General features: G+C 41.6%; 1 protein-coding gene across 1 annotated transcript in view; it reads left to right on the forward strand.

Moving 5' to 3' along the window:
* Positions 1-1,290: 1,290 nt before the first annotated feature.
* Positions 1,291-18,967, forward strand: part of LOC140850296 (uncharacterized) — a 69,048-nt gene continuing 51,371 nt past the window's right edge. The window contains exons 1-4 of the mRNA XM_073240033.1: positions 1,291-1,542; positions 7,805-7,867; positions 8,034-8,114; positions 9,461-9,653. Of these exons, the coding sequence (XP_073096134.1) occupies positions 1,291-1,542; positions 7,805-7,867; positions 8,034-8,114; positions 9,461-9,653 (589 nt within the window). The remainder of the gene's footprint in view (positions 1,543-7,804; positions 7,868-8,033; positions 8,115-9,460; positions 9,654-18,967) is intronic.

Consider the following 18,967-nt stretch of genomic DNA (forward strand, 5'->3'; position numbering starts at 1 on the left):
TTGGCCTCAAATCTGCAGCACCATGGTTTCATTTGACTAGAGCAGTGTTTGCTCAAATCCTGGAACACAGGGAGGAACCAGGGAAGCGTCAGGAGCCCCTCCCACAGAGCCTAGCAAGCCTTCATCACACACCAGCAAGCGTCCCCAGCACCGCAGAGGCCCTGCTCACTAGGCCCCCCAAACACTGCAGGCATTGCTCACTAGGCCCCAGCACTGCTGGAGGCTCCAGGAGGTAAACTGTTTGCCCAAGGTCATAGGGCTCAGAAGTAGCCAAGTCCGGATGTGACCCAGGCCATTCTGCCTTCTGAGCCTGTGTTTGCCCAGTCAGGGCGCTCCGCCCTCTGATATACATCAGGGGCAACAAAAACGCTGGGAATCTATTTGAAAAAAAATCCCCAAACAGTGAGATTGATACAAAAATACGAAGACTTAAAGTTGTTAGGAGATAATAGTGTAGTTTTAAAAAGCAGAATACTTGATAAAGTGTGCTCTGTGTTTGCACTTGTATGTTTACAAGATGAAAAAAAAAAAAAAAGAAGAAACACTGGAGGGAAATAAAATGCTTACAAGTCATCACAGGAAGTTGGCGGCATGAGTGGTTCAGTGGAAATCTCCTCCCAAAAACATATATATTTATGAAAATACAATAAATACAACTATTCCTAAAAGACAGCAGTGGATGCAGTACAACAGCCAGGATACATCTACATCTGCAAGAACTCAGCATCACACGAAGGGGGTAAGATAGAAGCCGCGGCCAGGCTGGACCCAAACGCTCCCCAACCCCAGAACCCAGTGGGAAGAAAGGAGTCGGAACGGGGAGGGAGTGAAAGCCCAGGACTGCTAAACAACCAGCTCTAGAAATCCACACCTGGAGCGCAGACACAAGGTGCACAGGGTGCTGGATATTAGAGAAACAGAAAAGCAAACCTGTGGGCAGGTCCCCACAACCAGTGCCCCTGAGACAAAAGAAAAGCAATTACTTTTTGCAAGTCTTAAAGAGACAGGGACCTCACAGCTGGATGAAGTTGTCCTGGCACACTCAGCCAGCAGCTGGGAATCCTGGGGAACTTTAGGCACCCTAAACCCCTGGGCGGTGGTGCAGCTCTGAAGCCCCTCAGGGCACTAAGCAGCCTGCCAGTCGTTCCCCCAACTGCTGCAGACCCCGACACACCAGCCCAGTAGTGGGAGAGTGGCAGCGCGTGCTGGGGGTGGTGCTGCCGGAGGGGACCGGAAGCGGCCTGCGTGCACCGGTGGCTCCAGAGGGGACCGGGAGCGACTTGTGCAAGCATGCTGCTGCGGCAACCGAAAAGCCCGGGAGTGGCACGCGCGCTCCAACAGCAGTGGCGCCAGAGGCTCCCAGGACAGGTCCATGCGGGAGAGGCCGACGCGCACCAGCAGTGGTGCCAAAGGGAGAAGCTGGGCCCCCTGCAGCCAACCGGAAAACAAGCCCAACGCACAGCCGCTCCGGCTAGACCCAAAGGCTGCTGCTGGTACAAAGCTGCCCAGCAGTGGCGCCGCTATGGTGGAGGAGCGCACCCAGTGTGCCTGCCAGTCCCCTCAGGTTTCTGCGCTGCTCTGACGGAGACCCTGCCCACAGCAGCTTAGGGGACTAACCGGGTGGCTGCTCCAGGAATGTGGGAAACCGACACAGGCAGTGGAGAAGGGCAAGGCATCCAGTAAGCAGGAAAGGACTTTCTTCTCCCCGCTGACACACCTGTAACTTGCCTACAGCCACCGCTATCACCATAAAAAGGCAAAAAAATTTAGTCCAGTCCAAAATAGTTCAGACTATCCCTGAGAGAGGATCTGCAGAGACAGGCCTAACCATTCTCCCTGAAAAAGAATTCAAAATAAAAATCATAAACATGATGACAGAGCTGCAGAGAAATATACAAGAGCTAAGGGATGACATCGGGAGGGACATTACAGAAATGAAACAATCTCTGGAAGGATTTATAAGCAGAATGGATTAGATGCAAGAGGCCATTGATGGAATACAAACCAGAGAACAGGAACATATAGAAGGTGACATAAAGAGAGATAAAAGGATCTCCAGATCCAAAAGGAACAATATCTGCATTATAGGGGTACCAGAAGAAGAACAGAGAGAAAACGGGATAGAAAGTGTCTTTGAAGAAATAATTGCTTAGAACTTCCCAAAACTGGGGGAGGAAATAGTTGCTCAGACTATGGAAGCACACAGAACTCCCAACACAAGGGACCCAAAGAGGACAATACCAAGACACATAATAATTAAAATGGCAAAGATCAAGGACAAGAACAGAGTATTAAAGGCAGCCAGAGAGAGAAAAAAGGTCACCTACAAAGGAAAACCCATCAGGCTATCATCAGACTTCTCAACAGAAACCTACAGGCCAGAAGAGAATGGCATGATATATTTAATGCAATGAAACAAAAGGGCCTTACACCAAGGATACTGTATTCAGCACAATTCTCATTTAAGTATGATGGAGGGATTAAACAATTCCCAGACAAGCAGAAGGTGAGGGAATTTGCCTCCCACAAACCACCTCTACAGGGTATTTTAGAGGGACTGCTCTAGATGGGAGCACTCATAAAAAGAGCACAGAACAAAACACACAACATATGAAGAATGGAGGAGGAGGAGTAAGAAGGGAGAGAAATAAAGAATCATCAGACTGTGTTTATAGTAGCTCAATAAGCAAGTTAAGGTAGACAGTAAGGAGTAAAGAAGCTAACCTTGAACCTTTGGTAACCACAAACTTAAAGCCTGCAATGACAATGAGTACATATCTTTCAATAAACACCCTAAATGTAAATGGACTGAAAAGACACAGAGTAATAGAATGGATAAAAAAGCAAGAACCATCTATATGCTGCTTACAAGAGACTCACCTCAAACGCAAAGACATGCACAGATTAAAAGTCAAGGGATGGAAAAAGATATTTCATGCAAACAGCAGAGAGAAAAAAGCAGGTGTTGCAATACCAGTATCAGACAAAATAGACTTCAAAACAAAGAAAGTGACAAGAGATAAAGAAGGACACTACATAATGATAAAGGGGTCAGTCCAACAAGAGGATATAACCATTATAAACATATATGTACCCAATAGAGGAGAAACAACATATGTGAAACAAATGCTAACAGAATTAAAGGAGGAAATAGAATGCAGTGCATTCATTTTGGGAGACTTTAACACACCACTCTCTCCAAAGGACAGATCCACCAGACAGAAAATAAGTAAGGACACAGAGGCACTGAACAACACACTAGAACAGATGGACCTAATAGACATCTATAGAACTCTACATCCAAAAGCAACAGGATACACATTCTTCTCAAGTGCACATGGAACATTCTCCAGAATACTAGGCCATAAAAAGAGCCTCAGTAAATTCAAAAAGATTGGAATTCTACCAACCAACTTTTCAGACCACAAAGGTATAAAACTAGAAATAAATTCTACAAAGAAAGCAAAAAGGCCAACAAACACATGGATGCTTAACAACATGCTCCTAAATAACTAGTGGATCAATGACCAAATTAAAATGGAGATCCAGCAATATATGGAAACAAATGACAACAACAACACAAAGGCCCAACTTCTGTGGGACGCAGCAAAAGCAGTCTTAAGAGGAAAGTATTTAGCAATCCAGGCATATTTGAAGAAGGAAGAACAATCCCAAATGAATAGTCTAATGTCACAATTATGGGAATTGGATAAAGAAGAACAAATGAGGCCTACGGTCAGCAGACAGAGGGACATAATAAAGATCAGAGAAGAAATAAATAAAATTGAGAAGAATAAAAAAATAGAAAACATCAATGAAACCAAGAGCTGGTTCTTGGAGAATATAAACAAAGTAGATAAGCCTCTAGCCAGACTTATTAAGAGGAAAAGAGAGTCAACACACATCAACAGAATCAGAAACGAGAAAGAAAAAATCACAACAGACCCCACAGAAATACAAAGAATTATTAGAGAATACTATGAAAACCTATATGCTAACAAGCTGGAAAACCTAGGAGAAATGGACAACTTCCTAGAAAAATACAACCTTCCAAGACTGACCCAGAAAGAAACAGAAAACCTAAGCAGACCAATTACCAGCAACGAAATTGAATCAGTAATCAAAAAACTACCCAAGAACAAAACCCTCAGGCCAGATGGATTTACCTCAGAATTTTATCAGACATACAGACAAGACATAATAAGCATTCTCCTTAAAGTGTTCCAAAAATTAGAAGAGGTGGGAATACTCCCAAACTCATTCTATGAAGCCAACATCACCCTAATACCAAAACCAGGCACAGACCCCACCAAAAAAAGAAAACTACAGACCAATATCCCTGATGAACATAGATGCAAACATACTCAACAAAATATTAGCAAACCGAATTCATAAATACATCAAAAGGATCATATACCATGAACAAGTGGGATTCATCCCAGGGATGCAAGGATGGTACAACATTCGAAAATCCATCAACATCATCCACCACAAAAACAAAAACGACAAAAACCACACGATCATCTCCATAGATGCTGCTGAAAAAGCATTCAACAAAATTAAACATCCATTCATGATAAAAACTCTCAGCAAAATGGGTATAGAGGGCAAGTACCTCAACATAATAAAGGCCATATATGATAAACCCACAGCTACCGTCACACTGAAGAACAAGAGGCTGAAAGCTTTTCCTCTGAGATCGGGAACAAGACAGGGATGCCCACTCTCCCTACTGTCACGCAACATAGTACTGGAGGTCCTAGCCATGGCAATTAGACAAAACAAAGAAATACAAGGAATCCAGTTTGGCAAAGAAGAAGTCAAACTGTCTCTATTTGCAGATGACATGATATTGTACATAAAAAACCCTAAAACTACTAGAACTCCAAAACTACTAGAACTAATATTGGAATTCAGCAAAGTTGCAGGATACAAAATTAACACAGAAATCTGTGGCTTTCCAAACACTAACAATGAACTAATAGAAAGAGAAATCAGGAAAACAGTTCCATTCACAATAGCATCAAAAAGAATAAAATACCTACGAATAAACCTAACCAAGGACGTGAAAGACCTATACAGTGAAAACTACAAGACACTCTTAAAAAAAATTAAAGAGGACACTAACAAATGGAAACTCATCCTATGCTCCTGGCTAGGAAGAATTAATATCGTCAAAATGGCCATCCTGCCCAAAGCAATATGCAGATTCGATGCAATCCCTATCAAATTACCAACAGCATTCTTCAAGGAACTGGAACAAATAGTTCAAAAGTTCATACGGAACCACCAAAGACCCTGAATAGCCAAAGCAATCCTGAGAAGGAAGAATAAAGTTAGGGGATCTTGCTCCCCAACTTTAAGCTTTACTACAAAGCCACAGTAATCAAGATAATTTGGTACTGGCACAAGAACAGAGCCACAGACCAGTGGAACAGAATAGAGACTCCAAACATTAACCCAAACATATATGGCCAATTAATATACAATAAAGGAGCCATGGACATACAATGGGGAAATGACAGTCTCTTCAACAGATGGTGCTGGCAAAACTGGACAGCTACATGTAAGAGAATGAAACTGGATCACTGTCTAACCCCATACACAAAAGTTAATTCGAAATGGATCAAAGACCTGAATGTAAGTCATGAAACCATAAAACTCTTAGAAAAAAACATAGGCAAAAATCTCATGGACATAAAAATGAGTGACTTCTTCATGAACATATCCACCTGGGCAAGGGAAACAAAAGCAAAAATGAACAAGTGGGACTGTATCAAGCTAAAAAGCTTCTGTACAGCAAAGGACACCATCAATAGAACACAAAGGTATCCTACAGCATGGGAGAATATATTCATAAATGACATATCCGATAAAGGGTTGACATCCAAAATATATAAAGAGCTCACACACCTCTACAAACAAAAAGCAAATAATCCAATTAAAAAATGGGCAGAGGAGCTGAATAGATAGTTCTCTAAAGAAGAAATGCAGAACGCCAGCAGACACATGAAAAGATGCTGCACATTGCTAGTCATCAGAGAAATGCAAATGAAAACCACAATGAGTTATCGCCTCACACAGTAAGGATCACCATCATCGAAAAAACAAACAACATATGTTGGTGAAGTTGTAGAGAAAGGGGAACCCTCCTACACTGCTGGTGGGAATGTAAATTAGTTCAACCATTGTGGAAAGCAGTATGGATGTTCCTCAAAATGCTCAATATAGAAATTCCATTTGACCCAGGAATTCCACTTCTAGGAATTTACCGTTAGAATGCAGCACTCCAGTTTGAAAAAGACAGATGCACCCCTATGCTTATCGCTGCACTATTTACAATAGCCAAGATATGGAAGCAACCTAAGTGTCCATCAGTAGATGAATGGATAAAGAAGATGTGGTACATATACATGGTGGAATATTACTCATCCATAAGAAAAAAAACAGATCCTATCATTTGCGACAACATGAAAGGAGCTAGAGAGTATTATGCTCAGTGAAATAAGCCAGGCAGAGAAAGACAAGTACCAAATGATTTCAGTCATATGTGGAGTATAAGAACAAAGGAGAACTGAAGGAACAAACAGCAGCAGAATCACAGAACTGAAGAATGGACTAATAGTTACCAAAGGGAAAGGGACTAGGGAGGATGGGAGGGAAGAGAGGGATAAGGGTGGAGAAAAAGAAAGAGGGCATTACGATTAGCATGTATAGTGCGTGGGGGGTACGGGGAGGGCTGTGCAACACAGAGAAGACAAGTAGTGATTTTACAGAATCTTACTACGCTGATGGACAGTGACTGTGAAGGGGTATGTGGGGGGCACTTGGTGAAGGGGGGAGCCAAGTGAACATAATGTTCTTCATGTAATTGTAGATTAATGATACCAAAATAAAAAAAAGAACAAGGGAAAACTGAAGGATCAAAACAGCAGCAGAATCACAGAAACCAAGAATGGACTAACAGTTACCAAAGGGAAAGGGACTGGGGAGGATTGGGGGGGAGGGAGGGATAAGGGCAGGGAAAAAGAAAGGGGGCATTATGATTAGCATGTATAGTGTGGGGGGGTATGAGGAGGGCTGTGCAACACAGAGAAGACAAGTAGTGATTTTATAGCATCTTACTACGCTAATGGACAGTGACTGTGAAGGGGTGTGTGTGTGGGACTTCGTGAGGGGTGGAGCCTATTGGACGTAGTGTTCTTCATGTAATTGTAGATCAATGATACCAAAAAAAAAAAAAAAAAAGAAAAAACAATCGTGAAGTGACACTCCTGTTTTTAGGGGAGGTTGAGAAGCATTAAAATGAAATAAAAACCTTTATATGATTTAAAGAAAATGCTTACAAGTTAAAGAATTATCAGTGAAACTTTTTTCTATGTTTCCAAAATGCTTATTATTTTGTTATATTCCTTTTTATTTTTTAACTTTTGAACAGTTGTCTACATTATTAAATGTTCACTCCAAAAAGTGTAGTTAGTATCTGTCAACACGGAAATATATTACATTATTGACTATATTGTCTATTCTGCACTTTCTCTGTTGTGATTCATTTATAACTGAGGTTTTTGTCTCTTTATCCCCTTCATCTAATTCACCACCCAATCCAACCCCTCCACTTTCAATCTCTGGAAAAACCTCACCGACACTTAATAAGCTGAAAATCTGACAAATTCTAAACTTATTTGCCTCTTGCAAGTCCACACTCTACTACCTACCTACCTGTGTTACTTGGAACAAATCACTTTACCTCCTAATCTTCAGAGAGATTTTTAGTCTAAGGTCAGTTTTTTCCCCACTGCAGCTTATGGAGCCAGACCAGGACCCCCTGGGCAGAAGGGAGAGTTGGGGATCCCAACACCCAAAGGTGAGTGATAGAACGGAAACAGCCACCAGGACTCTGGGTAACAACCTCGTGCTGAAAACGGCTCTTCTGCAGGTGCTGCACGGGGTGGGGGATCTGCACTACCCCTTCACTTGCTCCTCCCACCCTGCACACACTTTACTTAGCACTTCCCCATCTGTCCTCCTAGGAGACAGGGGCCCTGCTGGACCACCAGGAGGGCCTGGGCCGCCGGGCGCTGGAGGACACAAGGGAGAAAAAGGAGACAAAGGTAAGCCTTGGCTGCCAGTTTCTGGAGCGCTAGGGGGCCACTGCGCAATAGATGAGCAACATGAGAGGCACAGGCACAGCACAGCCCCTGTCCCTATTTCACCAATCAGAACAAGCCTAGAGAGCTGACAGCTGTCAATCAAGGAACTGTCTGCCCTGCCAAAACTGCATAAAAGAAGCCTCAGAATGAGCATCCACGCCTGCCTGTCTTATCTTAGGCAGGCCAGGTCTGCTGCTCTGTGCTGAGTACATTACAACGGACTCTGCTTTCTTGACTTTGGTCTCTCGTCGCACTTCTCCCTTTGGCTGATTTTGGCTTTAAAGGTTATTTACCCCAGGCTGGGGACATATTTTCCCATTGTACTTACAGTCTGGCATAGTGTAAAACCCAGATGGTTAGCAGGATTTCACCAGGATATTCTCATATTGGTTAGCAACATGGGGCTCAAGAAAGCGAACAAGACCCAACATGATGACAGGACCAGAGCCGGTAAAAAGAGTAGTTTAATGAAAATGACTTCAGAGAGGTGGAGCAAGCGCTGGAGGTCAGTGACAAATGCAAGTTCTTTTATATCCAAGGGAGTTCTTTTTAGCAGTAGGGAATTCAGACAGCAACTTATATTTGGACTGTATGGATCCGACACAACGAATGTAGCAGAAAAGCAGACCATGGAGCAGGACACATGGTCCAGATAAAGTGCAGAGACTGTAGGATCAGATAGGATAAGTGGTTACATCTAAGGAAAAGGAAACAGAATAGCAGCCCCAAGTGTGATGGAGAGCTATGGTCTAGAAAGGCGAGGAAGAGGCAGAACGTTGGTCCTCAAAAAGGTGCATTATGAAGGGCCTTCAATCCTACATCTCCCTAGCAATGAATGAAACTCAGATATCAAATGTGGAGTCCCCTCATACGTTTGGCTCAGAGAAGATGAAGGTTCAGCTGGAAACTCAATCCCAAATTCAATCAATAGACTCTACATAAACTTTACTCTGTGTTGGTCTAGGCCCAGTACCCCAACATGTTTCCTTATGATATGATTTAATGGAAGATTAAACAATTTAATTAAATGAGCTCTGAGCAAAACGCCTCATATAGTAGCAAGTAAATAAGTATTTTGAAATTAATATATGTTCATAGGAAGAAAAGAATTTAATGCTGCAAAATACTCAGAACTTAATTATTAACTAATTTCATTCAAATTATTAGCAAGAATACAGTTTAGACTAAACATAGACCTCAGCCTTTAGATACACAGATTCCAACTGCAGAGAGAGAATTTGTACATTTGTACATTGTATTTTCTTAAATACTTGAGGATTAAAGATGAAGTTCTATACTTAAACCAGAGGGTATTTTTTCATACACACGACCAAAATAGCTATTTCTGTATATTTGGGACAGAAGGGCCTGCCGTCCGGGGGCGTGGCCACGCAGCCGCCGTCCGTCCGGCGCGGTTCACGTCCAGGCGACGGCGGCGGCCCCTCCTGGACTCGTCGTGGCCCGGCCGGGGACTCCGAGCCCCCAGACCGCGGCAGCGAGGTAAGTGCCGCGGTCTGGGGGCCTTCTCGGGCCTCGGAACGGCCCCTCTGCGTCCCTCCGGCGGGCTTGCGGTCTGGCGCGGAGCGAGGGCGGGGAGCGCGGCTGCGGGCGGGTGTCCCGGGGCGCGCAGGGCGGCGGCGGGAACGCCCCCCTCGGTCGGCCGGCGGTGAAGCGAGGGGCGTGTGTCCGGCCCCGAGGCCCCGTGCTTTTCTGTGTGGGGGGCTTGGGAAGGTGATTTGGTGTCTCTGTTCGGTGCCCTTGTCTGTACGCGAAGCTCGTGGTGCTTTCCTCCCACGGTCGTGAGAGCTGTGTTGACTGGAGTCCGTGAGGCGCGCGGTGCCAACAGTTAAACTGCCATTCCGCCTTACCTGCCTTTCCTGGCCGCCGGATGGAGACCCGTGGGGAATTCCTGACACACGGCTGCTCTGGCACGAGACCGTACCGTTCTTAACTGTGTGTGTTCGTTGCCGCATGTCTTCTCTCCATTCACACCGAAATTTTAAGAGAAAGCCATTTCTGCGTGCTGTATCCAGTTCTCTTTCTCTCTAGTAAATCCAGCCCTGAATCAGGCATTTGCTCTCATCACCTCCACCATCACGTGTCCATATCAGTAGGCTCCCCTTTCTGCGCCTGTCGTCTTTCCAGTTTCCGCTTCTCTTCAAGGGAGTCATTAGTCGTCTGAAGACCTAAAGTAATCTGGGGAAGCAAGGCTCAAATGAGGATCTCACAGCTACAGCAAAGAAAGTTTTTTGTTATCTATTCAGTGGATATGAAGGTGTCTGCCCGTGAGTAAGTCACTGTCCATACATTATGTAGTTGTGTAAGCCACACTCAGATAGGAAAGGGTAAGAAACACCCACCTATGATACAGAATAATGCCCACAGCAAAATGAGGTGGGTGATATTTGTTCTTGTTTTTTTAAGGATCTTACACGGGAATCGCAGTTGGTGATGAGGGAAGGGGAAGAGGGCATTCCAGGCAGAGGGACTGGAATAAGCAAAGAGGTGGCAGTAGGAAGCCTCCTGGAAGGTATAGGGATAGGTAACTCTTCATTGATGGGAACTTGCGGGGTGTAGTAGGAAATAAAACTGAAATATGTTATTGCTTTGCTGCTAGGTTTTAAGCCTAAATTTCGTTTTAAATATATTGAAAAGGGAAACTGTGAGGGCATTTAGTATATATTCATAAGCATACATTAAGCTTGTGCTAGTTCCAGAAAACATTTGGTGGGCTTTTACCATTAGATTACCTCTGAGGTAGTCTGAGACCTTACCTGGAATGACATCCCTGGGAATTCATGGAAAATTCTAGTGAGCTTCCTGTTCAATTCTGAAGTTACTCCGAGAGTAGGAGTGATAGTCATTTACCACTCTTCATTTAAGGCCCTTTCTTCTTGCACTTAGTTTCCAGGCCCCTTCAGAACAGTTAAATTTGACCTTCAGGGAGTCTTGACTAATTCTCCTCAGTCTGGGCGAGGTGTCTGTTCTGTGTGCAGCCAGAGTGCTTTCTACTTTGGAAACACTTGTACCTGTTTCTGTGTTTTGTGTATATGTCTCTCCCCTACAACGTAGGTGCTCTGTAAACGTTGCTGGATGTCTGAATGAATTATACACATCCTACACTGAAGTAAGTTTGTTATGTTCTAGTATGAAGGTGAGGGGAAAAAGAAAAAGTGAAGAGGAGGGAAGGTGTTGAAATTGAAAATAAATGAAATAAAAACTACAAAGGGAAAAAATATGGATTCATCTACAGAAAAACTGAAGAACATGCCAATGGAAAAAAATAGGACAACCAATTAGGAAAAAGAAAGACAGCAAATATGACAAACAGCTAATGTCATTACTATAAAATTGCTCATGAAAATTAAAGAGAATGTGTCAGAAAATTGGCAAAAGAATTAACTTCAAGGGAAAAAAATGTATCTGAAAAAGAGTTCAAATTCACTGTTATCTTTCAGACCTCTGCATCACTGTTTACTCAGCACTCTCATCTTGTCTAGGTTGTATCTCCCACCAACTCCCACTATTTTCCTTGACCCTTCACGACCTCTAATCTGATCTCTCTAGTGCAGGTGGCTGGCATGCTGTCTTCAAAACATAAATCTGATCATGTGACCTCCCCACCCCTTTCTTGAAACCTAGGTGGTAGCTCCGTTGGTTTTGGTGAAGAGCATCTAAATAAGGCCAGTCTCTCCCCTTGTGTCAGATATACCACGTCCTCCTCAGTCTCTGTGCTTCAGCTGTGCTGGCCTTGCTCCACTGTCCAGCACAGCACCCTATGGATCCTTTTGCACATGGTGTTCCTTTTACCCGAAGCTCTTTTTCCTCTCGTTATTACATTTCATACTTCTACTTTACTTTTCACTTTTTCAGGGAAACCTTTCTTGACTTTCATTTACCCTCTTTATAAGCTCTTGTTGCACCATTTATTTAGCACTTCTGATCATTGTTCTGTGTGTGTGCGCGTGAGAGAGATTTCTTACGCCCTCTGCGTGTCAATACATTTTTGCTTACTGATCATATCCTCAGTGCTTATCTGTTGAATGAAAACTGGAGGCATTATTTTTATGATCCTTAATACCTCAATTTTCTTCATACTGCAAGCTTCCCTAGGAGAGTACTAGCTCTTGGAATCATTTTTTCCTAAGAACCCTGGGGGTTTGTTTCAGCCTAAGTAAAATGCAAGGCAGAGTCAGTGCATCACCAGAGGAGGCCGGCTGTTGGTTGGCTGGCAGACAGCCGACTGAGGGTCAGTTCACAGGAGCGTTTACCTTTACATTTGCTCTCAGCTTTGTATATCGGACACATGTTATCATTGTCACCCCACAAGTATAGGTCATTCTCTCAAAAGCAAATTCACATTGGCCATAAGCTTATAGAAGTCTACATACATGAGAAAGCTAGTTTATTAAGAACCATATGTAATGTAGATAGGAGTGTTCATATTTTAAAACATTATTTTCCTTTCCTTTGACTTACATTAGCTGTTTGGCAGGTAGAACCACAGAAAGGGTTTTGTTTTAGTTGCATGATTCAGTGTTTAGTTATGACACATCTGTCCCCATTACTGAGTTATTATGGTACAAATTGGATTTCTTAGGGCTCTGAGCAGGGAATCTCTTCTTGGAATCTCCTTGAGTTGTGTATCTGCCAGCTTTTGCTCTTTGTGGTTCCCTTTTTGTGTCATTGCCTACCGAAGAGGTGATGCAGGTTACATCACCAGGCTAACTGAGGGCATCTGCTCAGCTGGGTTCTCGGTGGCACCTCCCTTCCGGCAGCTGTGCTGTGCGCTCCTGTGTGCAAGTCCTCACTCCTCCGCCTGCTCTCATAGATTACATTAAATGCATCCTTTTGCTGTTTGGAGGCGCTCAGCTTGGGCTTGTCAGTCTTAGTGATGACCTACAAATTTGTCCTTCAGTTTCGGTCTTCATGTTTTTTCCTGTCGTTTCTCTTTCATTTTATTTCTTCTATGTCAGCACATAGGATTTCCATTATTATGCCACTGTTTTCTCCCGCTCACTTAATTTCTCTTTCCTTCCTGTCCCCCCCATCAAAATCATACTTTTTCAGATTTCTAACAGTGATAGTTCTGTGTGCTTTTGGTTGAAGAATAAAAAAAAAACATTGGTCTTCAAACACTGCATAGCCTTCTGATGATACTGGGTATTTTAGGCCTGTTTGTTAACTTTTGGGTTTTCTGTCAACCAGCTTCCTAGTAGGTGCAAATTCATTGTCAACCTTTTAAATCCTAACTGAAAGGCTATTGGTAGCTAGCAAGCTGTCAGTGAAACAAAAATGTAAATGCTCGGAAGAAACTAAGTCCTTGAGGTGAGTGGGTGATAGAAAAATAAAACTAACTCCATTTTTACATAAAGTGAATATACTTAATTTTTCAATATACTGAGCTTTTCAAATTTTCTTACCGCCTACCCACTGGTACTCGAAAAGTCAGTATACTGAAGGAAAAGCACTGAAGTCAGTATACGTACTGGGAAAAAAAGGCTAGGAAAGCATTTTTTGGCATCAGCATGAAACTAAGTGCATGAAACATTCCCTTTGCTTTTAAGAAATTCCTGATGCAGTAGTAGCAACCGTAGGACTCCTTACATTGGAATTTTAAAGTTGGAGTCTAGTTCTCCCGTGATTGGAATGCAGTGCAGCTGAGGACCAACTCTGCGATTTATTAGTTAAGTTTGTCTTACAGTGGTTAGCAAATGCTGTGTAGTTACCTCATGCAACAGCAGGGTATAGCACTTAGAAACATTTGTTAATATATTTTAATGCATAATTTATCACTTGTTATCAATTATTGTATGAATGATGTAATTTTCAAAAAAATGTCATAAATCCCTAATATGTTGCTTATAAAATGTAGCAATTCTTTTTTAGTTAAACCTAGTCTAAATAACTTTACATTGATACACGTGTTTTATTAATTGAGATACGTACAATAAAATGCACAAATCTTAATGTACAGCTTGAGGAATTTTGACATGTGTATATATTCATGTCACTGTCAGTGAGATCAAGATATCAGACATTCTAACTAATTTTTCCCCTTTTGTCTATTTCACCCATTCCCCTATCTCCTTCCCCATGGCAACCATCAGTGTCTTCTGTGTGTTTATGGCTCTGTTTCTGTTTTTTTTGTTTGTTCATTTGTTTTGTTTTTAGGTTCCACATACAGTATTTGTCTTTGTCTTATTTCACTTAGCTTAATATCCTCTAGGTCCATCTATGTTGCAAATGGTGAAATTTCATTCATTTTTATGACTGAGTAATACTCCATTATGTACATATGTACCTCATGTTCCTTATCCATTTGTCTGGTGATGGACACTTACATTGCTTTCATATTTTGTCTATTGTAAATGATACTGCAGTGAAACATAGGTGTGCATGTATCTTTTTGAAAGAGTGATTTTGTTTTCTTCAGGTTAAATTCCCAGAAGTGGAATTACTAGATTGTATGGTATTTTTCATTTTTTGAGAAACCTCCATACTGCTTCCCATAGTGGCTGCACTAACTTACATTCTCATCAACAATTTAGGAGAGTTCCCTTTCTCCACATCCTCTGCAATTCTTGTTATTTCTTGTGTTCTTGATATTAGTAGCCAGTCTGACTGGTGTGAAGTATCTCATTGTGATTTTGATATGCATTTCTTGATGATTAGTGATGTTGAGTATCTTTTCCTGTCTGTTGGCCATCTACATGCCTTCTTCGGAAAAATGTCTATTTGGGTACGGTGCACACTTTTTAATTGGATTACTTGTTATTCTTCTGGAGTTGAGTTGTACAAGTTTTTTTATGTATTTTATTAGCCCCATATTGGATATATAATTTGCAGATACATTCTCCCATACAGTAGGCTGCCTTTGCATTTTGTTGGTGGTTTTCTTTGCTGTGCAGAAGCTTTTTAGTTTGAAGTAGTCCCACTTATTTTTGCTTTGGTTCCCTTGCTTGGGGAGACATGTCCCCCCCCAAAATTACTAATTTCAAGAGCTTTCTGCCTGTGTTTTCTTCTAGTTCTATTAAAGCTATGTTTTGTAGTTTCAGGTTTTATATTTAGGTGTTTAATCCATTTTGAGTTTATTTTTGAATGTGGTGTAAGACAGTGGTCCGGTTTCATTCTTTTTCATGTAGCTATCCAATTTTCCCAACATTTACTGAAGAGACTCTTTACAGTGTGATTTTTTTCTAAATGGATCTAACTTTGAAACAAATTCTAAAGAGATTAACATATCTAGTGGGAAAGAAACATGATTACTTTGCATTCTGTTAGTGTATACTCTGCACTTGAAACAGTGAATGAACAAGTGAGTATTGCAAACTTTCTGGTTGTTGATTTAACAAATATTTATTGAACAATTGCTATGTCATCCACTGTGTTAGGTGGTAAGATTCAGTGTTGAGTAAAACCAGATTCTTGACCTTCATGGAATTTATAACCTACTGGAAGAAAGACACATTAAACATAATTAGATTAAAAGTAAAATTAAACTAAATTAAACTAAAAGTTTCAGTCATGATAAGTTCTAGTAGCACTCTAAGTGCTCATAAATGAAATGTTTTACCTTCTCCAGGAGGCCAGAAAATATTTCTCTGAGAAATGACAGTTGAGCCAACATCAGAGGGATAAGATGTTTATAAGCTAACTTGGGGAGAAAGAGCATTCATACTGGAGAATATTGCACATGTAAAGACTTGGAGGTTGATGTGATCATGGCTAGTATGAAGGAATAAAAAAGGCCCGTGTGACCATCCTAAGAGCAATTGGAAACCACTGGGGAGAGTTAAGTAAAAGTGTGACATCGGATCTGCATGTTAAATAATGTATTATGACTGAATTGTGGATAAGTGGGAAGGGACAAGTGTGAGTTGGAAATAATTTTCAACACACTCAAGAGGAAATACCAGGTAGGCAGTTGCAGTTGTGTATTTAGATCTGGACTAAAAAAGAGATCTCAGACAAAGGTAGAAACTTTTGAGTCATCTTTGGTTAGGTGACAAATTAAAACAATATATATATGTACATCTTTAGGGTTCAAAAGTATATTTTGAAAAGAAGAGTTAGCCTTGAAATCATGACTGATTAGAGGTCTGTGAGCCTTAGAAAACCGAGATAGAGTGTGTAGAGAGGAGGGAGGAAAACCAGGGGAGTGATCTCTCCTGGAAACCAAGGACCGAGTGTTTCAAGGAGGAGAAGGCAGTCAGCAGTGTCCAATGCTGCTCAGATGTCAAGTAAATGAAGTCTGAAAACTTCCTGTTGAATATTGTGATAGCTTTAAGTGGACCATTGGGAAGGGAAACTGGAATTATGTGGAATGCAGGGAATAGTTTGAACTCTTAACAGCTTAGCTCTGAGGCAGTTGAGGAGAGATGGTGCTCCCAGTAAACTTTGTAGTGTGGATGTTTTGTTGTGTCTTTAGTGAAGATGATCCTGGCATGAATAAAAATCACTGGGAGACATCCATTTAAAGAGATGGATAGTACTAGAGGAAAGGAATAGTCTATAGAAAGGGTTCTAGGAAGGCAGAAAGGGATGAGCTCCCAAAACACAATTAGGAGACTAACCTGACATGTGTAGGGGTATTTCTTATAACTTTATTTATTATTACAGGATGAAGATGCAAGTAAATTTGTATTTGTGGTAATAAAAAATGATGGTTCCCACAATGAGATATCACCTCACACCAGTAAGGATCGCCACCATCCAAAAGACAAACAACAACAAATGTTGGCGAGGTTGTGAAGAAAGGCGAACCCGCCTACTCTGCCGCTTGGAATGTAAATTAGTTCAACCATTGTGGAAAGCTGTATGGAGGTTCCTCAAAAAGCTCAAAATACACATACCATTGACCCAGGAATTCCACTTCTAGGAATTTACCCTAAGAATGCAGCAGCCTAGTTTGAAAAAGACAGGTGCACCCCCATGTTTATCGCAGCACTATTTACAATAGCCAAGAAATGGAAGCAACCTAAATGTCCATCAGTAGATGAATGGATAAAGAAGATGTGGTACATACACACAATGGAATATTATTCAGCCATAAGAAGAAAACAAATCCTACCATTTGCAATAACATGGATGGAGCTAGAGGGTATTATGCTCAGTGAAATAAGCCAGGCTGAGAAAGACAAGTACCAAATGATTTCACTCATATGTGGAATATAAGAACAGAGGAAAAACTGAAGGAACAAAACAGCAGCAGAATCGCAGAACCCAAGAAAGGACTAACAGTTACCAAAGGGAAAGGGACTGGTGAGGATGGGTGGGAAGAGCGGGAGATGGGGGGGAAAAGAAAGGGGACCTTACAGTTAGCATGATTAGCATGTATAATGTGGGATGTGCAACACAGAGAAGGCAAGTAGTGATTTTACAGCATCTTACTATGCTGATGGACAGTGACTAATGGGGTATGTGGGGAGGAGTTGGTGAAGAGGGGAGTCTAGTAATCATAATGTTCCTCATGTAATTGTAGATTAATGATACAAAAAAAATGATGGTTCCCATCTGATATTTATTTTCTCCGTGAAATTGAAAAAAAGAAGAAGGTCAGATGTTTTAGGAAAGCACACAAAGGCTTAAAATAGTCATTGTAGAGTGTATTGACCAATAAAGTCCAGTAGAGTCGCTAGGAAGTGTAGAGGCCAGTCAAAGTTAGCCCTGGGGGATTTGTCGTAGAATCTCAAGTATTTCCTGCCTACTGGAGTGCTGTGAAAAAAGACTCAGAATGTTACTTTCATCCAGGATTAACCAGACGGCGTTTAAGGTATTGGCAAGTGTTGATCATGTATCCAAACTTGATAAAAGGAAAATTAAAAGGCCTAACCATTTGAGAGAAGGTGAAAGGGGTCAGTGAACTGGTGGTTTCAGTGAAGTCACAGACCGTTGTGGTGGATGAAGTTGAATAAGCAAGCTGATGGAAGTTGTGCTCTCATTGTGGAGTATTTGAATTCATGATTTTAGGAGTGGAGTAGTTATTAGTGATGACAAGAGCTACAGTGTGACCATGGAATTGTGGGTGGCTGAGATGGAAAAGATTATTTCATTAGAAAAGAGGAAGTCAAGAAGTGAGGATGTAATATCAGATGGGTTATTCAAGTGCACGTCTACCCAGAATGATGGCAAAACTTAGGATGGAGAGAAATTGTAAATTGGTTTCCAATATGTTCAGTGGATAAGGGATGAATGGTACTAATAGGAGATAAGAGAAGCTGTTAAGCCTAAATCCAAGAGCCTTGAAGAAACAGAATAAGATTGATAATACTATTTTGTTGAGAAGAATTTGAGAGCTTGTGTGTGCCAGGCACTCTTGCAAGGCACAGAAAACACTGTGTAAATACTGGAAGGCCCTGTCCTCTGAGAGGATCTCAGACTATAGAAGAAGGCAGCCACATGTGCAGTTAGTGACAGTACAGTAAGATCTTACCTTCAAAGTATAGAGGGAACCTCAAGGAAGAACAGGTTATGTGTAGCTGAAGAAATCATTGAAGGTTTCACAGGAGAGATTATATCTGAACTGAAGTTTATGTACTTCCTCAAGTGGAGAAGGAGAAGGACATTTCAGGAAGAATTGTAAGATGTATGGCTCCTAACAATGACAGACGAACATAAACTCAAAGTGATAGCATCCCTTCTCGTAGTAAGCACTGTCATAATACAGAGTTCTTTATCATTATAATATCTCCATCTCTTTGGCCATAGTTCTGTTTTTTTGTTCTAGAGTTCAATATTTTTCTCTAATGGGATGATTGAAAGCATGTATCTGGTATGTGTATGTCCTTGTGTCTTTGGTGTTTCTTTTAAAG

Source organism: Manis javanica, chromosome 7, assembly GCF_040802235.1.
Source record: "Manis javanica isolate MJ-LG chromosome 7, MJ_LKY, whole genome shotgun sequence".
In the NCBI taxonomy this organism is placed as follows: domain Eukaryota; kingdom Metazoa; phylum Chordata; class Mammalia; order Pholidota; family Manidae; genus Manis; species Manis javanica.